Source organism: Microtus oregoni, unplaced genomic scaffold (assembly GCF_018167655.1).
Source record: "Microtus oregoni isolate MIOR12 unplaced genomic scaffold, Mior012 000038F_ref0000394, whole genome shotgun sequence".
NCBI classification, from domain to species: Eukaryota; Metazoa; Chordata; class Mammalia; order Rodentia; family Cricetidae; genus Microtus; species Microtus oregoni.
The window spans coordinates 4,156,111-4,173,808 of record NW_024543097.1 but is presented as its reverse complement, the minus strand read 5'-3'; the positions used below and the strand labels follow the sequence as shown (position 1 = coordinate 4,173,808).

The following is a 17,698-nucleotide window of genomic DNA, read 5'->3' as shown; positions in this document are numbered from 1 at the left end:
CTATTAAACAGTTGTTTGTTGGCAGGTATATTAACACAGCTAGTAATTAGTGTCGTCGAAAAGCTTAAATGATTGCCTGGCGTAGCAAAACTTTGCAAACAGGTTTTATACGCTGTAATTTAATGTTCTCACCACTGGGGCTGATTTTAAAACCACTAATAGTCTTCATTTTACAGAGAGAGGTGAGGATTAGGGAAACTGAACATTAATAATATCATGACAGGCTTGATCTATCAATACACTCAGTATCAGTTAACCCGATGCTCCTCTCTCCTTACGAGGCTAATGTGAATTTCCCTGAAGTGTTCATCAAATATCTCATAGAAAGCTAGCTGACTGACTCTCTAAAGGAAACCTTTTAAAACAATAGCGTCCTATTTTTCCTAAAATACACGTGGTTTAAGTCTCCAGCTGTCGTCCTGTGTAATCTAGCCCCCTTGCTTTGTACACAGGGAAACTGACATTCCAAAAGATTAGGTAAGGTTCAGCATCCCATTCTCTGCTACTGCATCCCAAGACCAGAAGTGCAGTCTCCTGCTCCCCAGGTTGTCTAGGTAAGATCAGCCACCTGAATTATATAACAGTTCTCATTGTAATGGTCGCCCATTCGTTTGTAAATCTTAAATACTAAATTGGGTCATAGTTGATAACTATTAAAAATACTCGATATGAAAGTAAAGAGATGGCTCATGAGTTAGGAGCATTTACTGCTCTGTTGGCAAACCTAAGTTCAGTTTCCAGCATTAATATTAAGCAACTCAAAATTGCCCATATTTCTAACTCCAGGGAGATCCATTCTCTGGTTACCATGTGTTCCTTCACACATACACACACACACACACACACACACACACACACACACACACTCACGAATAAGTAACAAAAATAAATAAATCTTTAACGAAATATTAGATATGTGGGCCTTGTCACTACTGGCCTGTCTTAGTTTATCTTATTAATTCATCTTTTTGATTCAAAGGCATAATTATACAAAATACTCAAGTGTTCATATTAAATGTGCAGGAGTGGGTTTAACTTCACTGAGATGATGCTTTGTCTTTCCCATGCTTCAAGTTTCACTGCCATCAGATCAATACTTCCCCATTTGGGAGTCTCAACTGATGTCTTCACAACATACATTTCTAGGATTAGTTTTCTTCTGTTTTGTTTAAGGGGCCATGATGCTTCTATGTTCTATTTCTTTTCCAGGAACAGCAAGTATGTATCTATACCTGTCTTCCAGGCTGGCTACATAGGAAATACACAAAGCCCTATGTCACTACAGTATGCAATTCAAAGGTGCAGTGATTTCAACATGTTATCATGAGTTACATCACCCAGGCCTTCTTCTACATAGAGGAAAAAGCATTTGGACAGAATACTCACCCTCCTAAGCCAGTATTAAAAACCACTTCACCAGCAACTGAGGATGGATGGCCAAAGGAGTAACCTTTCATCTTCGTTCCATCTTCCAGGACAATGTGTGCTGTCTGTGCCTAAAGAAGTAGTTGCATGAATCTCAGGAGCAAAATCAAAACACCAGACACACAGAGAAAAATAAAATTCTGAAGATAAAGTATCCAGGCATAAATAAGCATACGGCAGATTTACTGAAATCATCCTACCCAAGCATTGGGCTGTTCTGTGCCTCTTGAAACCTTTCTCCAAATAGATGGTTTCTGTTGCTAGCAGGTGTTTTGCTTTGTTTTGCTTGGAAGAGGAACTGAAGCATGTCGATGCATTGCCTAGTCTAAGGCTACTTTGTAGAGTTGTTGGCAAAGTAGAAACGCTTCGTGTTAGCTGGAAAGCTACCACTAGTGACTTTTTCTCCTTAACATTCCCTAGCTTTGCTCAAGTATACCTTTAAGGGAAGTCTGTGAGCTGACAAAGGCATAATGAATTATACCATACAGCTCATGTTCACGCAGAGGTTTAGAGCTAGAAGGAATCCTTGAGATTACCTATTAAATTATGCTCCACAGAGTTCTGGTATTTGGTGAAAGTGTCCCCGGGGCTGCCCTCTCCACACCATGTCACGGTTGTGGAGAAGTTGAAGCTGTATCACTCCATTAATACTGATACAACAGCAAACCCTGTGGAACACTCTGAAAGCATATTGTATTTTGCCTTTTATTAGAGTTAATTATCTCCATGTCTGGTTCTTGCTTTTGGCTATGGGCATCCTGAATTTGATTATTTTGCTGTCTTAATCTTTGAACTAGCTTCTATAAAATTCTTGGCTAAAAAAAGGAACAATTAGAGAAACTTATCTAAGAAGCAAGCAAACAACACCCAGTCCTCATAAATACTATAATCCTATTGTTGAAACAATTTAGATCTCAATTTCCTTACAGGGCAAGGGAGAGGAAAAAATGTCCCAGGAGACACTGTAGTCCATTGTAATACGTGACATAAAAAAAATAAAACTCCATAGCAACTGAGGAAATTGAAATGACAAATTGGTATTTGATTGCATTAGATAGAATCTCTTTTAGGATTGATGTTAGTCTTGGGGTTATGTTTTTAAGGTTCTGTATCTTTTAGTAGTTACATCCTGATAGTCATAAAGTAACATATCTGAAATTGGCCTCAAATAATTATGTCAGAGAAATAGATACAATTATACATGAAGCCAGTCTGGCCATGCACTGAACTTGTTGAAGAATGACTATCCTTTCTGTGAGGTTAACTGAGGTCATTGGAGGGAGAGATGTACCAATTTTCTACTTTCTGTCCCTTTCCCGGGTTAGGACTGCAATCGTAGGGTCTAATCCCTGCATATCTTGCTTTCCCACTTCTCTCTCTGTCTCTTGCTGCCTCTTGTCTCTCTGTCTCTGCCTCTGTCGCTCTCTGTCTCTCTCTCTGTCTCCCCTCTCTCTCTCTCTCTCTCTCTCTCTCTCTCTCTCTCTCTCACACACACACACACACACACACATTTACAAACCATTAGGTATTTAATGATTGATGCTAAGATCTTTGTTTCTTTATTTCTCTAGCTTGGTAGCACACATTCAGTTTCTCAAGTGTTAAAATGCAGAAGCCTGATATTTTTCAATAATGATGTCTGCAGAAATATGATCCTTCCTTTAAATCCTAAGTGCTCAAATCTCTGGCCATTAGAATGATTGTTCTTGCATGTAAAATGGAGTTTTGATTGCCTTTCATTCAACACTGTGCTTCTAAATTTCAATTATGTATGAATATATATACATTATACTTACATGCAGAACTATTTTAGTGTTTCCTATTAAAATCACATTCTTTTAAATAGGTAATTTATTTATTTTATTTTAAATTAAAAATACAACCTGTGAATTTCAAGTTTGTTTTCCTGAGAAAGATGGAATATGTTCTGTACTGTTCATTGGGAAAGGTTTGTGTGTGGAAATGTGTTTGAGAGAGAGATGGTGAGGGCCACAAGCTCAGCAGTCCATTTGTTTGGTTTCACTTTATCTCTCTAGATACCACATTAAGAAAAGTTTGTGAATTGCCCATCACAAGGAAACCACAATGACTGACATCAACTGATACCAGTGGTGATGAGATTTCTCTGTCAGAAATTAGCTTAGTACATATCCAAATTTCAATCTGTACCTGGAAAAATCAGTTCTGCCTGTTACTCCTGTAAAACCTTGTCATTATTCCATAATTTGTTTCAATTATTCAGTTACATTTGTGTAATTATAATTCAAGACAGTGGCCAATTATTTTAGGGATTAGGAGTGATAATGCTCAGGGTATTTCCAAAGATCGGTATAAGATACTCCACAGAGATAGATCTCAGCAGGGGTGTTTATTGAAAAAACTCCCCAGGTAACTCTGACATGTTTCCCTAGATGAAATCCTTTGGTCCGAGTAATGAAAATTCACTGTCAAAAAACATTTTCTACTCGAAATATTATTTTCTGTTGTTGAGGAACTGGTGTGTAACTGACATACCTTCACAAAATAGAAGAAAGGAAGTGTGTTCTTAAATAATATGTAACTTAAAATAATGTACTTAGGAAGGCTTGGCTGTGAAGTGCAAATTCAACTACTTATACTACAGTTTATTGGCCTTATTTTGAGCTTGTCTGCCTGAAATGTCACCTAGGCTTATGTCGTCTTCTTCCTTCATTTGACCTACCCTCAATTAAGACTTTCAGGTTGTCTGATCTGCACATTAGATGGCACTTAACCATTTTAAAGGAAGGTAAAAATTCACAGAAACTAAATCCTACTCTTTGTCTACAGTTCTAGTTGGTATTTTTTTTTTCTCATCTCTTCATGGAACTGCTTCCCTGCTCTGCTCTCCTTTTCTGAGATACATCCGGAGAGACATTTACTGCTGTCTGAAATAGTCCCTGAGAATGTGTTCAATATGTCTTTTGCTCCCTTAATTATATTTCTTGTCTTTTTGGCAGTTTTTATAGACCTTCTAATTCTCCTTCCCACTACACATTATATTGTTACAAGGCTTCTGTTTATTGCTGTAGTACACTTTATATTCCTTTAACTATACTAGCCTCCAATGACTAAAATGATGAGTGCCAATTGACATATCTATGAATTGATGGAGAACTCTGAGCAAGGAGCTATTATTTAGAGTCCTCTCTCCTAGATAACAGTCCCCAAATGTTGTTTCCTTCCAGAGACTTCATGAGAGTTCATTTTTTACAAAAATTTCATATTTTTGGAGGCTCTGTCCTGTCAAACAGACGTGCATAGCCTAGGAATTAGATTTCTTTTTATTAAATTATTGTTTAAATGCACCCTACCAGAGCATGTTAATCCCTTGAAAGCTGAAAATGTGAGGAAAAAAATCTTAATTGAGGGACGTGTGTATGCTTGCAGAATGTCATGAAAGGCTAAGAAAAATCAAGAAACTTTTAATGATATGATCCCTTTATGCTTAATAAAATGTGTGTGCCAATGATACTATTAAGGCAATCAAGTCACAAACATCATTGAGCCTCTGCCACAGGTTAAGTACTTGAACTCTCGAGATTCATAGTGAGTGTCCCTAGACTCTCCATATATTGAAAGAGCTAGCTAGGTACTTTCCTGATTTGCAAAACAGGAAAGAAAAACAAAACAAAGCAAAAAAAAAAAACTTGAGAAACAGGCATGAAAGTGTTCCTGAAATCTTAGAAAACAAAAATACATAAAATGCTATCCTTTTCTTGGGGGGGGGGATTTTTTTTAATAAAAGAAGTCATGTTTTCCTCCCCATGCTTGAGATGATAACAAATAGAGCTTCAATGAAGAAATGATTAGTGAATTTTGCATTTCAAGTCTCAAATTTGAAAAGCCCTTCAAGACTTTGCTCCAATGTCATCTTTCTTTGGCTCTCCCTTGACCTCTGTTCTTAAAATTACAACCTGCCTCTCACTACTCCCTTGTCCTTGGCCAGCACTTTGGCCATGATTTTCCTTGCTTTCCAAATGCTCACACAGTGCTGTTTGCTGTCTTGTTCTATCCGAGGAAGTAAACACAATTTGCTCAAAGTGTGATATCTGTTTTATATGTCCCCAGCTCATCTATTTTATTACTGGAAACATTATAAGTTTATTTTTTCATATACTTCATTTTCACTTTCAACATTTTATACCTTCATACATTTGTCTAATTTTTGGCTGAATTGTTCTTTCAAAGGTAAATGCCTGATGCTCTAAAGAGCATAAATGGTTATTTCTGCTAATGATTCAAACTAGGAGATACAAAACGTCTTAGAGTTGTCATTTCCTCCTTCATCATCTCTTGATAGCATCTCAGAAGGAACTACTTTCAAGCCACATCTGGTCCTATAGGCTCAATAATAGTTACTTAAATAGTACACCAATTAACAGTAGCACTAGGCACCTAATTCCTAAAAATTAATAATAGTGAGAGCCACAAGGAACTAGTCGTCACCCATTTGCTTCTATGCTTAACTCTATATTGCATAAAACTGTGCTACTACCCAAGAGAAGACTCTTTCCAATTTCTATTATGTCCCCATTGCTCAATTTACCTGTGACGTCTCCCTGCTTCTACCTACCCTAGGCAGTACAGTTAAGGCTTTCTCAAATATGTATTGGTGGACACCAGTCTTCAATTAATCAGTTAGCATGTGAGTTCCTTTTTCTGTTTCATTTTCTAAGTGTGTTACACTTAAGAAATACCTTAGCTCTTTCTCTTTCCATCCTTCATGAGTCAATGCTTGATTGTTTCCTGTTTACATCGCGGTTGTCCTTCCTAGTGTACAGGCTATGCCACCAAATGATTGCAGAAGTCAGAATTAACACTGATTGCCTTGTGTTCGCTGCATTCTCTCTGCATGTGTCTGTGTGGAAATGGTGCGTAGGTGTGTGTGAATATATGTGTGTGTGCATGTACACATGTGTGTTGTATGTATTCCTGTGTCTTTGTGTTATAGTTGTTTAAGGTAAGCTTACTACTTCCTACTGACCTTTAGAACAGAAAACCTCAAGCCTAACCCAACATTGTAAGCCTACAGAAATATTTAACTGTGGGTCACATAAAATTGATGTCGAACTTTGGGAATACATAGACTTTGGAGTATCATTTTTTTTTTGGTTTTTTTTTTTTTTTTTTTGGTTTTTCGAGACAGGGTTTCTCTGTGGTTTTGGATCCTGTCCTGGAACTAGCTCTGTAGACCAGGCTGGTCTCGAACTCACAGAGATCTGCTTGCCTCTGCCTCCCAAGTGCTGGGATTAAAGGCGTGCGCCACCACCGCCCGGCTGTATCATGTTATGAAATTAAAATTCACATGATATTGTGAAGTCATTTTGATGCCTACTGGTTATTTTTATCAATCTTCATCTTTCCTTGAGTGAGGACACATGTTTTACGTAGGCTGATAATAAAGCATAAAGGGACAGGAAAGCATCAATTGAGGGTGAAGATAACTCTCGGCTGCCAGTCACGCCAGCTTTACACACCATCTAGGCGTAGTGTAGGTAAAGCTGTCAGTAAATTCTAGAAGCTTCTCAATCTTTGTTTCACATTTTCCCATGACTCGATTCCACTGGTAATATTAATAACTAGCTATGCTGTCTAGAAATATAATACTCCATCATTAGCCAAAAGGAATAAAGTTGGATTAACTATACATAATCAAAGTTGTTTTATCTACTTTTTATATAAAATGATGCCAGTATCTTTGTTTTAATTCACCTTATGAATTTAATTTAAAAGGTCATACACTTGAAATATTGTTTCTACAGAAAATTTCTAAGTAGCAAATAGTTCACTTTTCTCCTTCCATTTAAAATTGAAGCTGCAGGAGCTTTATCTTTGTGGTTGTCAAGGTTTATGCAGAATGCTTGATACATCCTTGTCACTGGTAAATATTTGTATAAGTGATTTTTAAACTGCTGAAGGGAACATATACTTGAAATTTTCTCTAGTGTGATTCATGTAGTGAGGTTCCTCTTAACACTTGTAAATGGAAGGATTACCATTTCTAAAGTGTGTCTTCTAAGGGTAATAATAGATCTATAACTGTACACTTTCTGCTGCTTTAATGAGAAGCTAGTATAACCCAAATCTGCTGAACATAGTTGTCTATGTTAACTGAAGTCTATGTGCAGTTGGACAAACAAATTGAAAATTTAGATTTAAAAATGAAGTAGCTCCTGTTCATGCAAAGGGCATCCAATTTCAAGTAGAGTCATGAAGTCCTGTCAGAACATTAGCCTATGAGAGTACTTTATGTCTCTCAGAGCTCTGCCCTGACCGTTTCTGAGACAGATTCTCTGCATAGCAATGGTTAATAAGAATGTGCAAGAGAGTGTCTCTATAGCTACTCATGGATTTGCTCATCTAATCCTCACAGAAAAACAATGAGGACGCTAACATTAAAATCTCCATTTTACACTTGAGTTGACAGAGCCTTAGGGAAATGAAGATCATCACACTGGTAATTGGAGGAGCAGTGATTTTTTTTTCTTTAGTCCAGCCAGCCTTACTTATTACTCCTTTCTCCTTTCCGCTTTACAGTTTTTTAAGAATAGTTTATAAGTAATTGTATCATGAAGTCTAATCTGTTTGTAAGAAATGTTGGTTCAGAATTCCTGTGGATGAGCCAGGAGGAGACTGGGACCAACTAAGAATTGCATCTTTGAATCTGTAAATGGTGGGAGCGAAGTGGGCAGTCGTTGACGGCATCCTATAATCTCAGAAGTTTCTGTGGAGTTTAAGAATTGTGTGCACTTACTCCTGACCTTGAATTTTCAAGCTCTGAAGACAGCTATGCCCACAAATACTAACTTAGGTCAGATTGTTTTGCTTTCCCCTCAACCCTTCTTCCAGTAAGGACTTTCTGCTGTGCTGTGAGAAGCCAGGCCAAGGGACTGCTTCCTATTGTCAGAAACTCATAAACTTCCTGTTGGATTTTATATCTGGGGACTGAGCCACACTGGGGACCAAGGAGCAGACTCAATGAGAGAAATTGACAGATCCCAGCTTCCTGTTGACTTGACTATGATTTTGTCACGTTGTCTCCCAGTGTGTCTCTGACAATACTACTTCCAGAAACTTCGATTCACTGAAGCAAGTCCAAGTCAGGGCCTCTCCTGTATTCCACCCAATGCCTTTCCAAGAGATCCTAGCTCACAGGAGGCATTTCCACCAAAACACCCATCCAAGCTAATATTGCTCTGAAATTGGTCTATATTTAATGGTGGACACACAGCTGAACACAATCAGCATGCAGTTGGATGCGGTGATACACGCATGGAATCATGGATTCTCAAAAGCAGGTGCAGAAGGATGATGAGTTCAAGATCAGTCTTGACTATATAGTGAGACCTCAGCTCTTAAGACAAAAGTAGAAGAACAAAAGAAAAGATTGTTGAAAACATGTAGGCATGTTGTTTGTATCACTAAACACAGCACGCAACTCCTTAAAGTTTATATGCACATGCACAGAGTTAATTTTCATGATTGAACTTGAACCAATGTTCAAACTATTTCTGTAATAAATAATATTATCTCTCCTCTTTCAAGATCACATTTGCTCTCTTCCATGACAGTAATTATATTTGGAAAATATGTAAAGAACCTAGAATAAAAGAGATCAAGGATTTGGTCAACATGGTTCTCAAGGAAGATTCATTCAAACTAACTTGACCTCTTAGTCTAAACATTGTAGACACTATGGATCTGGAAGCCATGGAGGTTAAGAATAAGTTCTCACAAAGTACATTCAGGGATCTGGGGCCATGGCTCAGCAGGCAAAAGCCTGTTGCGCAAGGGTTAAGGCTGGGATTCAGCTCCTCGGAATCCTGTAAATGGCCAGCATGGTAGCAGGCCTCTGAAACTCCTCGGAATCCTGTAAATGGCCAGCATGGTAGCAGGCCTCTGAAACTCCTCGGAATCCTGTAAATGGCCAGCATGGTAGCCAGTCTAGTAGCCGCAGGCTATTCCAGTTTCACTGAGAGACTCGTCTCAAACAAGAAGGTGGAAGGCAACAGAGGGTGACACTGGTTGTTGATCTCCGACCACCACATGCCTGTACGCAGGTGGATGTACAAAGAAGTAATCCTGCTTTCTGTTGTGGCTTGATAGGAATTCCAAGGTGAAAGAAGAAACGCAAAACCCTCTATGGCCTACTAATACTAAATGCTAGTTTTAACTACAAATTTTTGTACAACTGTGCATGAAGTTATAAAAGTTTTTCTATACATCTGATACTTTACTCCATTTATACAAATTTAAGTACTATCTTCATTTTAATCCCCTGCTTTATGTAATATTCATCTCTATGAAACTGTGTTATATAACTATCCACACAATGTCCATTCATATGTTACCTTTAGTTTGAACATTCTAAACTAAGTCTAATTGTGTGTCTTCTATTATGAACCTTGGAATTCTTTCACCAGTTAGGAGTAATTTTTAAGGAAATACAATTTTGTGCAAGAGATTTGTCTATAGCTGGTAATTCCAATACATTTTCCACATTTTTTTTGCTTTGCCCATACAGATTTTAGTGTTGTTGTTCTACCATGTCACAAAATATTTTAATTCCATTAATGAAATTTTCTAAAGTATGATTATGCAAATATTATCACATTACTCCTAAACCACTCTTCTTTTTAGGGCTCTAATTTGTGATCAAAATTAAAGTTCGTTTTGAAACTACATTTACAGGCTTCTATTCATTTTTGCATGAAGTGACTGATTAGCTTTATAAGGCTAGAAATAAATGGCCAGAAGTCTTTAAAGTTCTCAGTTTGAGATCACATTTAAAAGAGTCGATAATTCAAAGGCTTTTCTGTAACCAGAGCAATGTGACAGTTAATAACAGGAGCCACACAGCTAAGTTTCGCTTCTGAACGCTGTTCCAAGTATCCCTGAGGTTAGTCCGAGGAAGTATATTCAAAACGGAAACAGAATTTATAATTAGCCTATAAGGTTTCAAATCAACCCCATGTTTATTACTGCTGGCTGCGTCTTTGCATTCCTTGTAGTGTTGTTGATGTTTTAAGTCTCTTATTTAAAGACACAGGAAACAGGTAGAATGAGTCTTTTCCTGTATTTGAAAATGGCCTTGTACTTTTGCATTTGGAAGCACACTGGAGGAAGTAAAAACTGGAACAGTTTGCAAACGGAAAAGCAGCGCATACTGTTACAGCCACACAGAATGGTTTTATTGAAGGGGAAGGGAAATATCAGCTCTAAAGAGCACTTTCCTGAAACACCTTATTTGTATAATTTCTGACACCCATATAGAACAGAAATCCTTATTGACTCCTTGATCTAAACCTAATCTGAAAGTCCAACAAAATAAACGGAAGGAAAACGCAACCTTATATGACATTGGGTTAAAATTCAGATAGTTGGGTACTGTGGCATAAATAATAAAATCCCAGCAATGAAACTGATTCAGCAGATTCTAGTGACGACTTCAATGGCTACAGCCCCAGGATAAAAAGCAAGCAGGTAAAAAAAAAAAAAAAAAATCTATTGGTGGGGAGGAAAGGGAAGGAGAAAATTGTGCAATTATACTTTAATCTAAAAAGAAGAAACAATAAAAAAATCTATCTATTTGATGATCGGGGTCTCTTAAAGTTCTAACCACATTTTCTGATAAACTCAGATTGTGAACAAGAACAGTCTTGCTAATTTGAGTACTTACACATCTGTGAAATGGGAGGAGTGATGAAGCTTCTGCCTCTAGGTATTCATATTTGCAAAGAAAATGCTTTGTGTGTAGAGCTTTAAACTACCTGAGCAATGCAGCGCACAAAAGATTTGGATGGAAAGCATTATAGAAATAATAATCGCCTTAAGCCAGGAGGAGAAATAAAAATGATTTGCTCTGGGTATCTGACTGTATTGCAGTTAAGTCATTTATCTAAGTAGGCAATTTGCATATCAGAGAAAGTAGAGGCCCTCTGTGTTTATTTCCATTTTCACCATAGCCTCGAGCTATATAATATATTTTATTTGTGGCTAACCTGATGTTTCATAGCTATTAGTTCACTTCAGTACCCAGCCTCCTAAAACATATATCTGAACTAAACCTTGGAAAGCCATATTTTTATGAGAAGTATTATGTAAATATTACAGTAAAAACTAAAGATCATGAAGTTTTCTTTGGGGTAAGTGAAATCTTATCTTTTCATTTGTGGAGCTATGCTGTCATAATATAATTATTTAAATCCATAATTATAGCACAATTTGCTATCTTTAAAATATTTGATGTTCTTTGCATTTATGAATGCTTAACATTTCAGGATGTCTGAACATTGTAACTGTAGCAAATAGTTAAGTCTTACAGCGTCAAAGTCCTCTGGTTTTAGTTAAACATCAGCTAATGCAGAAGATAAAATCACAAGGTTAATTTTGAACAGCCCCATGTTCTGGGCATTGAGGAATAAAAGAGCCAGATTCATAAATAATTTTTGTTTTAATTATATTTCACATAAATAAAGCATAGTATTAATAAAGATCCCATTACAATTCTTCATAAGTTACATTTTTAACAATCTTTAAGTAAGTATATGCTATCGGACAAATGGTTATAAATTTGGGAGTATCTAAAATAGTTTCAGCTAATTTTTACTTTATACTTATAAATTAATATGGCCTCATTTTTAATTTTATAACTTAGATAAAACATAGTAAAATTCTGTAGCTATACATTAACACTATTGATTCATTAATGGCAATTTCACCACCCAACACTTCGTTAAGAAATTTAAGAGCTTCCCAAATGGCATTTAATAAGCTGAAAAGAATAAAGAAAAGAGAGTGGCCTCAAAAATATGATCATGTTTTGAGCTTGTCTGTACACATGAAGAAAAGCAAGTGCAGGCTAGAGATTTCCAGCCTATAAAGTCACAGCAAGTTCGACCCTGACCCATGAAGCCTTTTCTGAGGCCCCATCATTGTAAAGACATTGGGAAATACTAGGGACACCACCATGGCTCAGTCTCCTCCTAAAGTGAGAAAGAGAACTCCAACTTTGTGTCACCTCCAAGGGGACCCTGGCAGTAGGACTGAAGCTCGCAATCTCAACAGGTCAGAAATACAAAGAAGGTTTAATAGAGGCTTGAGGGCATAGAAATGATTCCATTTCCACAGCAGGTAAAACGCCTCATCTCACCTATAAACCATTAAGAAGCCTTCTCAAGCAGAGCAAAGGAGGAGTTGAAGAGAAGCTAAGGAAACACGTAGATCCAGACCAGGCTAGACCTTTCGATTCTTCTTAATCAGAATTCACAGCTCCTGATCCAGACCAGAACTATAGTAGGCCAATGAAGTTCCTAGGGTTCAGCAGTAGGGGAAGCACTCTGGGACCCTAACAAAGAGTCCCTGCTCCCCGAAATCCTGCCCCTGGAATCTTACTCACTAACCTCTCCTGTAACTTTCCCAATGCTTATATGCAAAGATGCTCAATTGGTCAAAGCACTGTCAATGGTAAGCAAAAGAATGTGTGCTTCAAGGGGACAAAATGGAGATAACAGAGACAGGAAAGTAAAAGAGAGGCCACCTCCCGACTACAGAAAACATGTGCATCATAAACAATAAAGTTACCTCTCCTCTGAACTCATAGGACAATGCCTACTTGGGACTTAAACATAATTTTTATTGAAAATTTTGCCTTAAATGATGATTGCCTCATAAAATAGCAAACCTTGAATATGTATGATAAGCTTACCCCTCTCCCCAAATATTGTACAAAAAAAGTCTCCAATATACTAATAAATTTTATTTTCTATGGATGATTCTTCCGAAAACTACATAATAACTAAATGATTCTAGTTGTAGGAATTTTTGTAGTAATCAGTTACTACTCAAATGACAAAGACTCCTCCTGATAGAGCTAAATGGGGACTTCTCTGTTGGAATCAGAATATAGTCTTACAAAATGAAATCCTTCAAAGGACTCTGTCACATCCAGATTGCTGGAGAGGGTACTCAGATATTAGATGCCTGACTTTGATGAACACAGGTTCTGTTTCTAAATGTGGGTAGATTTATGTTGGACGTGGTTCTTATTAGACATTTTTCCTATTCACAAGGAACTTGGCCTATTCAATTGAATATCTTTGATTTCCAAATCAATTTATAAGTACAATGAAAACAATTCAGTCTTGGCATCTTTGAGAATTAAACCTTTACATTTATTGACAGAGATTATACATTCATTACTACCTGATTTTTGCCTATTCCTCTTTATTTTTGTATGCTATATATTACTCTGTATTCTATATATTCTTCTATATTGTATATTCAATATAATTGCTGATCTGTCCAATAATGGAGGGCTGAATAAAGTGGTGGACAAAACTGGACATTTTTATACATTTTGCCTTTTAATATTGCATTATTAATAATAAAATGGTCAATTTTTGGTCCTCAAATCATATTTGTTATTAGAAATATCTTCTTAGAGATTAGTTTAATATTTAAGCAAAAGAAAAATCATGGTAATAAATGTGTAAGGGTTCTTATTAGTATCATGTCATTGAAATAATTTGATGACATGAGGACACAATCTGAAACCTGTACTAAATCCTTCTACTAACGTGGATGGAACATAATTTTTAAGTATCCATCTTACATTTTAAAGTGTCTTACAGGCTTCAGTATTGTATGGTGATCACTCATTCCATTTCTCACTTCCTATGATAAAATCTAAGTCTAGAGAACAAGTGAATTACCAAGGTCAAAGTAATAAGAAATGTATAACCGAGGCTAGAATCCATATTTTATTTTATTTCCCAGCCTCAGTATCTTCCTCAATACTGTTACAACTGGCTGAATATAATAATGCACACTGGGCATTTTCAATGCTAATAGAAAAAAGATTATAGTCTCTAAAACTTTCATATGTTATGGTTGTTGATCATTTATACCCTTGATACCAACTTTTTTTAAAAACAAGGAACACCTTGAAGTCTCTCCTTCCCTATGAGGGAGATGCAGTTGGGGCCAGTGGCAACACACACTCTGTAAATATTAACCACATACAAATACGCAATGAAGGGTCACAGAAAAACACAAGTGTGTCACCGCTATAACTCCCTCCCTTTTTCAGCACAGGGAGAAAGAAAATGACCTCCACTGACAATGGAAAAGCCACCCGGCTTATAGGGCAATGCTTTCTGATGTGCATGTCTTTCACAATCCATTTACTATCTGGAACTAGCTGTCCTGTCACTAACCTTTTGAAACTGCTCCCGTGTCCTTCACTGACGATTATGGAAATATATTCTAATGATTTTAACTATCTTTACAACATTGTACCCATCTCAAAAGAATAAATTGGTTATGTATTTCTTAGACAACTGAGTTTTTAAAGAGAAGGTAAAATATATAGCGAGGACTATTTCAAAGTAAGTGAATAACGCAGGTCCCCCTTGAACTTGTTGGGATTTTAATTCACTAGTGTGAAGCTTAAAGACTTCCATATTTCATGCCTGGCATTCCTCCAAAATTCTGGCTAGTAATGACTACATGTGAGTAATGGCTTGTACACCTTGAAATGATGGCTTATTCCTCTTGCAAATTTGTCATTCTTAGCTGTGAACTATGGAAGACCCTTGAAACAGATCTACCACCGTGAGCTGGAACTGCTTTCCCAGGGGTCTGTCCACATAATTAGCTCATGTTGTGGTGTGGTTATTGCTGTATAGAGTGGTTGCTGAGTCTGGGGAACTGACTTTTACAATCACTGTTGCTCCTAGCATTTTACCTGGCCACTCCATTGCTCTATGTCTCGTGTCTAACAGAACACGCTCATCCTTACCTACCTACATCTGTGAGAAGAAAATATGTTCCAAGTGACCTGATATCACAAAGCACTTTGTGACAGCTGTAGGTGGTAGTGTTGTCATTAGAGTCTCTTCTCTTCATTGTGGCATGTGACTGTCTTTAAGGCATTGAAAAGACTTAATGAAACTCAATCATCACTCTCAGTCCTTATCTAGGTACTGTGTCTTTGCTGGAGGTTTAGAATATCCATTCTCCTTCATAGCTTCAATTTTATAATCAAAATGAATCAAAAATCGTAGTTTCTTAGGCTTTGTTAGAGTCTTCTCAGGGTAGCCGACTCAAACTAACATACCATTGATAAGAATATAGGTCTCTTTCTCAGTCTCTCTTCCCTCTCTCCCTCTTCCTCCATCCCTCCTTCTCTCCCACCCCTCTCTTCTTATCTTTCTATGTCTTCCCAACTCCTATCTCTGGAAACTATAAGAACCAATGGAAATTGCTTGTCCCAGCAGATACCAGAACCCAAAGCCTCTGGGATCCTGACCCAAGCAACGTAAGCAGGAAAATGTAAGGAGCACCAGGACAGTTTTTACATCAGCCTACCGTGCATCCAAAGTACAAGCAGAATGCCCTGTGATACTCTGACCTATTTTAACACAACAGTTCAAGAGGAATTTTTTCTATTTCTTTTTACAGCTCTTCACACTAAAAAGGCATGATATTGAAGCTACTGTGATCTGTTAAACCTTGTATTCTGTAAAAAAAAAAAAAAAAAAAAAAAACAAAACAAAACAAAAAAAACCTCTTCATTGGCTAAGCTTCCACGGTGTAATTCAGACTTCTCCAGTAAGAAATATCTTCACAGTGTGATAGGAAAGGGTTGAAGTTCCTGTAGGGATTTCATAACCAGAGGTGGACAAGAGGAGGGAAGCTATTTACTGTCCTACTCTGGACTTGCCCCAACCCCCCCAGCTGTAGATATACCTGCGCAGACTGGCTGTCAGCTGCTGCTTGTCTCAAAAATCTGATTCTGCAGAAATGAAGATCATAAATATTTCCTCTGATAAGAAAGTCAAAAGAACATGGAAATGCTATATTTCTCTCTGTGGAGTGACTTCCAAAATGAAAGATTCATAGATATTTTCTTTCTACATGTTTAAAATTTTATATTTCAGACCTTTCCAATGGTCCATTATATAACAAAGGCTTTGCATACTGTGTGTGGAGGTGAAGCTTATGTGCATAGAAGTGACCATATCTTTTGATTCACAATAAAATCAAAGCAGAAATTAAACTAATTTATTAAGTGTTTTTTATATAGCACACTTATGTTTTATATGCTCATAAGAACTGGAGTCATTCTATATTTGGTAAAGATCACTCCAATTTCATTTAGATAAAAATAATGCTAAATAGATTCTATGTTAAAGCAATTACTAATAAACAACACTTTGGAGCTGTATTCGAAGCTGTGTTTGCTCTGTCAGCACCCCTGCTTGTCTGTGCCCGGGGCAGTGGTATCAGAAACAAGAAACAGGGCTTTTACCTTCACAGAAAGGAGCCTGATGCCAGGTCTGGAGAAGTCCCATTGTCGCTTTGCAGTCACACTGGCGAAAGCAGAGCCTCTCTTCAGGGTCCTCACCACTTTGCAAGCTGCCAAAATCCTCGTCATTTTGAAGAAATTTTGTGACTAAAATTAAATCACAAATATTTCCTGAGATGTTTGTTATCCAATTTGTTTTAAATTAGAGTGAAAGAAAGGCGTGTGGAGACCATGCAGTTGAGGCTGGAGGCTGACCGGTGATCTTTGACTTTCCATTCCTTCTGCCATTAAATGTCCTATCCCCGGCTCCTCCTCCTCTCAGCCCCTCCCCACATGCTGATGTCCAGAGATGTTCTAATGGACGTGTCACACAAATTGCAACACAACAAATGCAACCTCTCCCCTGAAAATAATGCTAGTGTTGTAGCAAGGCAGCCAGCCATCAGAGGAGTTGCTTATGCAGCTGAATAAGGTGACCCCAGAGCGTGGTAAACAGACTTAGGGGTGCCCCTACCCAAAGGGCAGCAAAAGATCAAGCACTTTTCTGTGTTGCAAATGGCATAGGATTTGCCTCAGAAGGTGTTTGGATCTCAAAGAAACCCAACTCTGAACATACTTTGCTTGGGAAAAGATTATGAAAACCACATACAGTAAAGAGAATATCAAAATTTCCTTTTCCCCACAAATACACAAGAAAGCCATTTGAATTATTTGGGAAGAGGGGCACTGATGAAGTAGTATATTAGATTCTTATTGTGACATTTTTCCGCCGTCCCGATTTTAAAACTATAAACAATAATTATCAGAACACAACTGAACCAAAGTAATCTACTATATACCTCGAAACCTCTCAAGCTTGTAAAATGTAAATAGAACACTGGGAAATAATGTAATATAACATTAATCTTAATTATTTAGAAATTAAAATGTTGCCTAAAATAA

The 17,698-nt window shown here is 37.3% G+C and overlaps 1 protein-coding gene across 1 annotated transcript in view; it reads right to left on the bottom strand.

Annotated features, from left to right (window-relative positions):
* Cps1 (carbamoyl-phosphate synthase 1) overlaps positions 1–17,007 on the bottom strand; it is a 110,437-nt gene extending 93,430 nt beyond the window's left edge. The window contains exons 1-2 of the mRNA XM_041631850.1: positions 16,760–17,007; positions 1,387–1,496 (exon numbers count right to left, since the gene is read on the bottom strand). Coding sequence (XP_041487784.1) covers positions 1,387–1,496; positions 16,760–16,885 — 236 coding nt within the window. The 5' untranslated portion in view covers positions 16,886–17,007. The remainder of the gene's footprint in view (positions 1–1,386; positions 1,497–16,759) is intronic.
* Between the last annotated feature and the right edge of the window lie 691 nt (positions 17,008–17,698).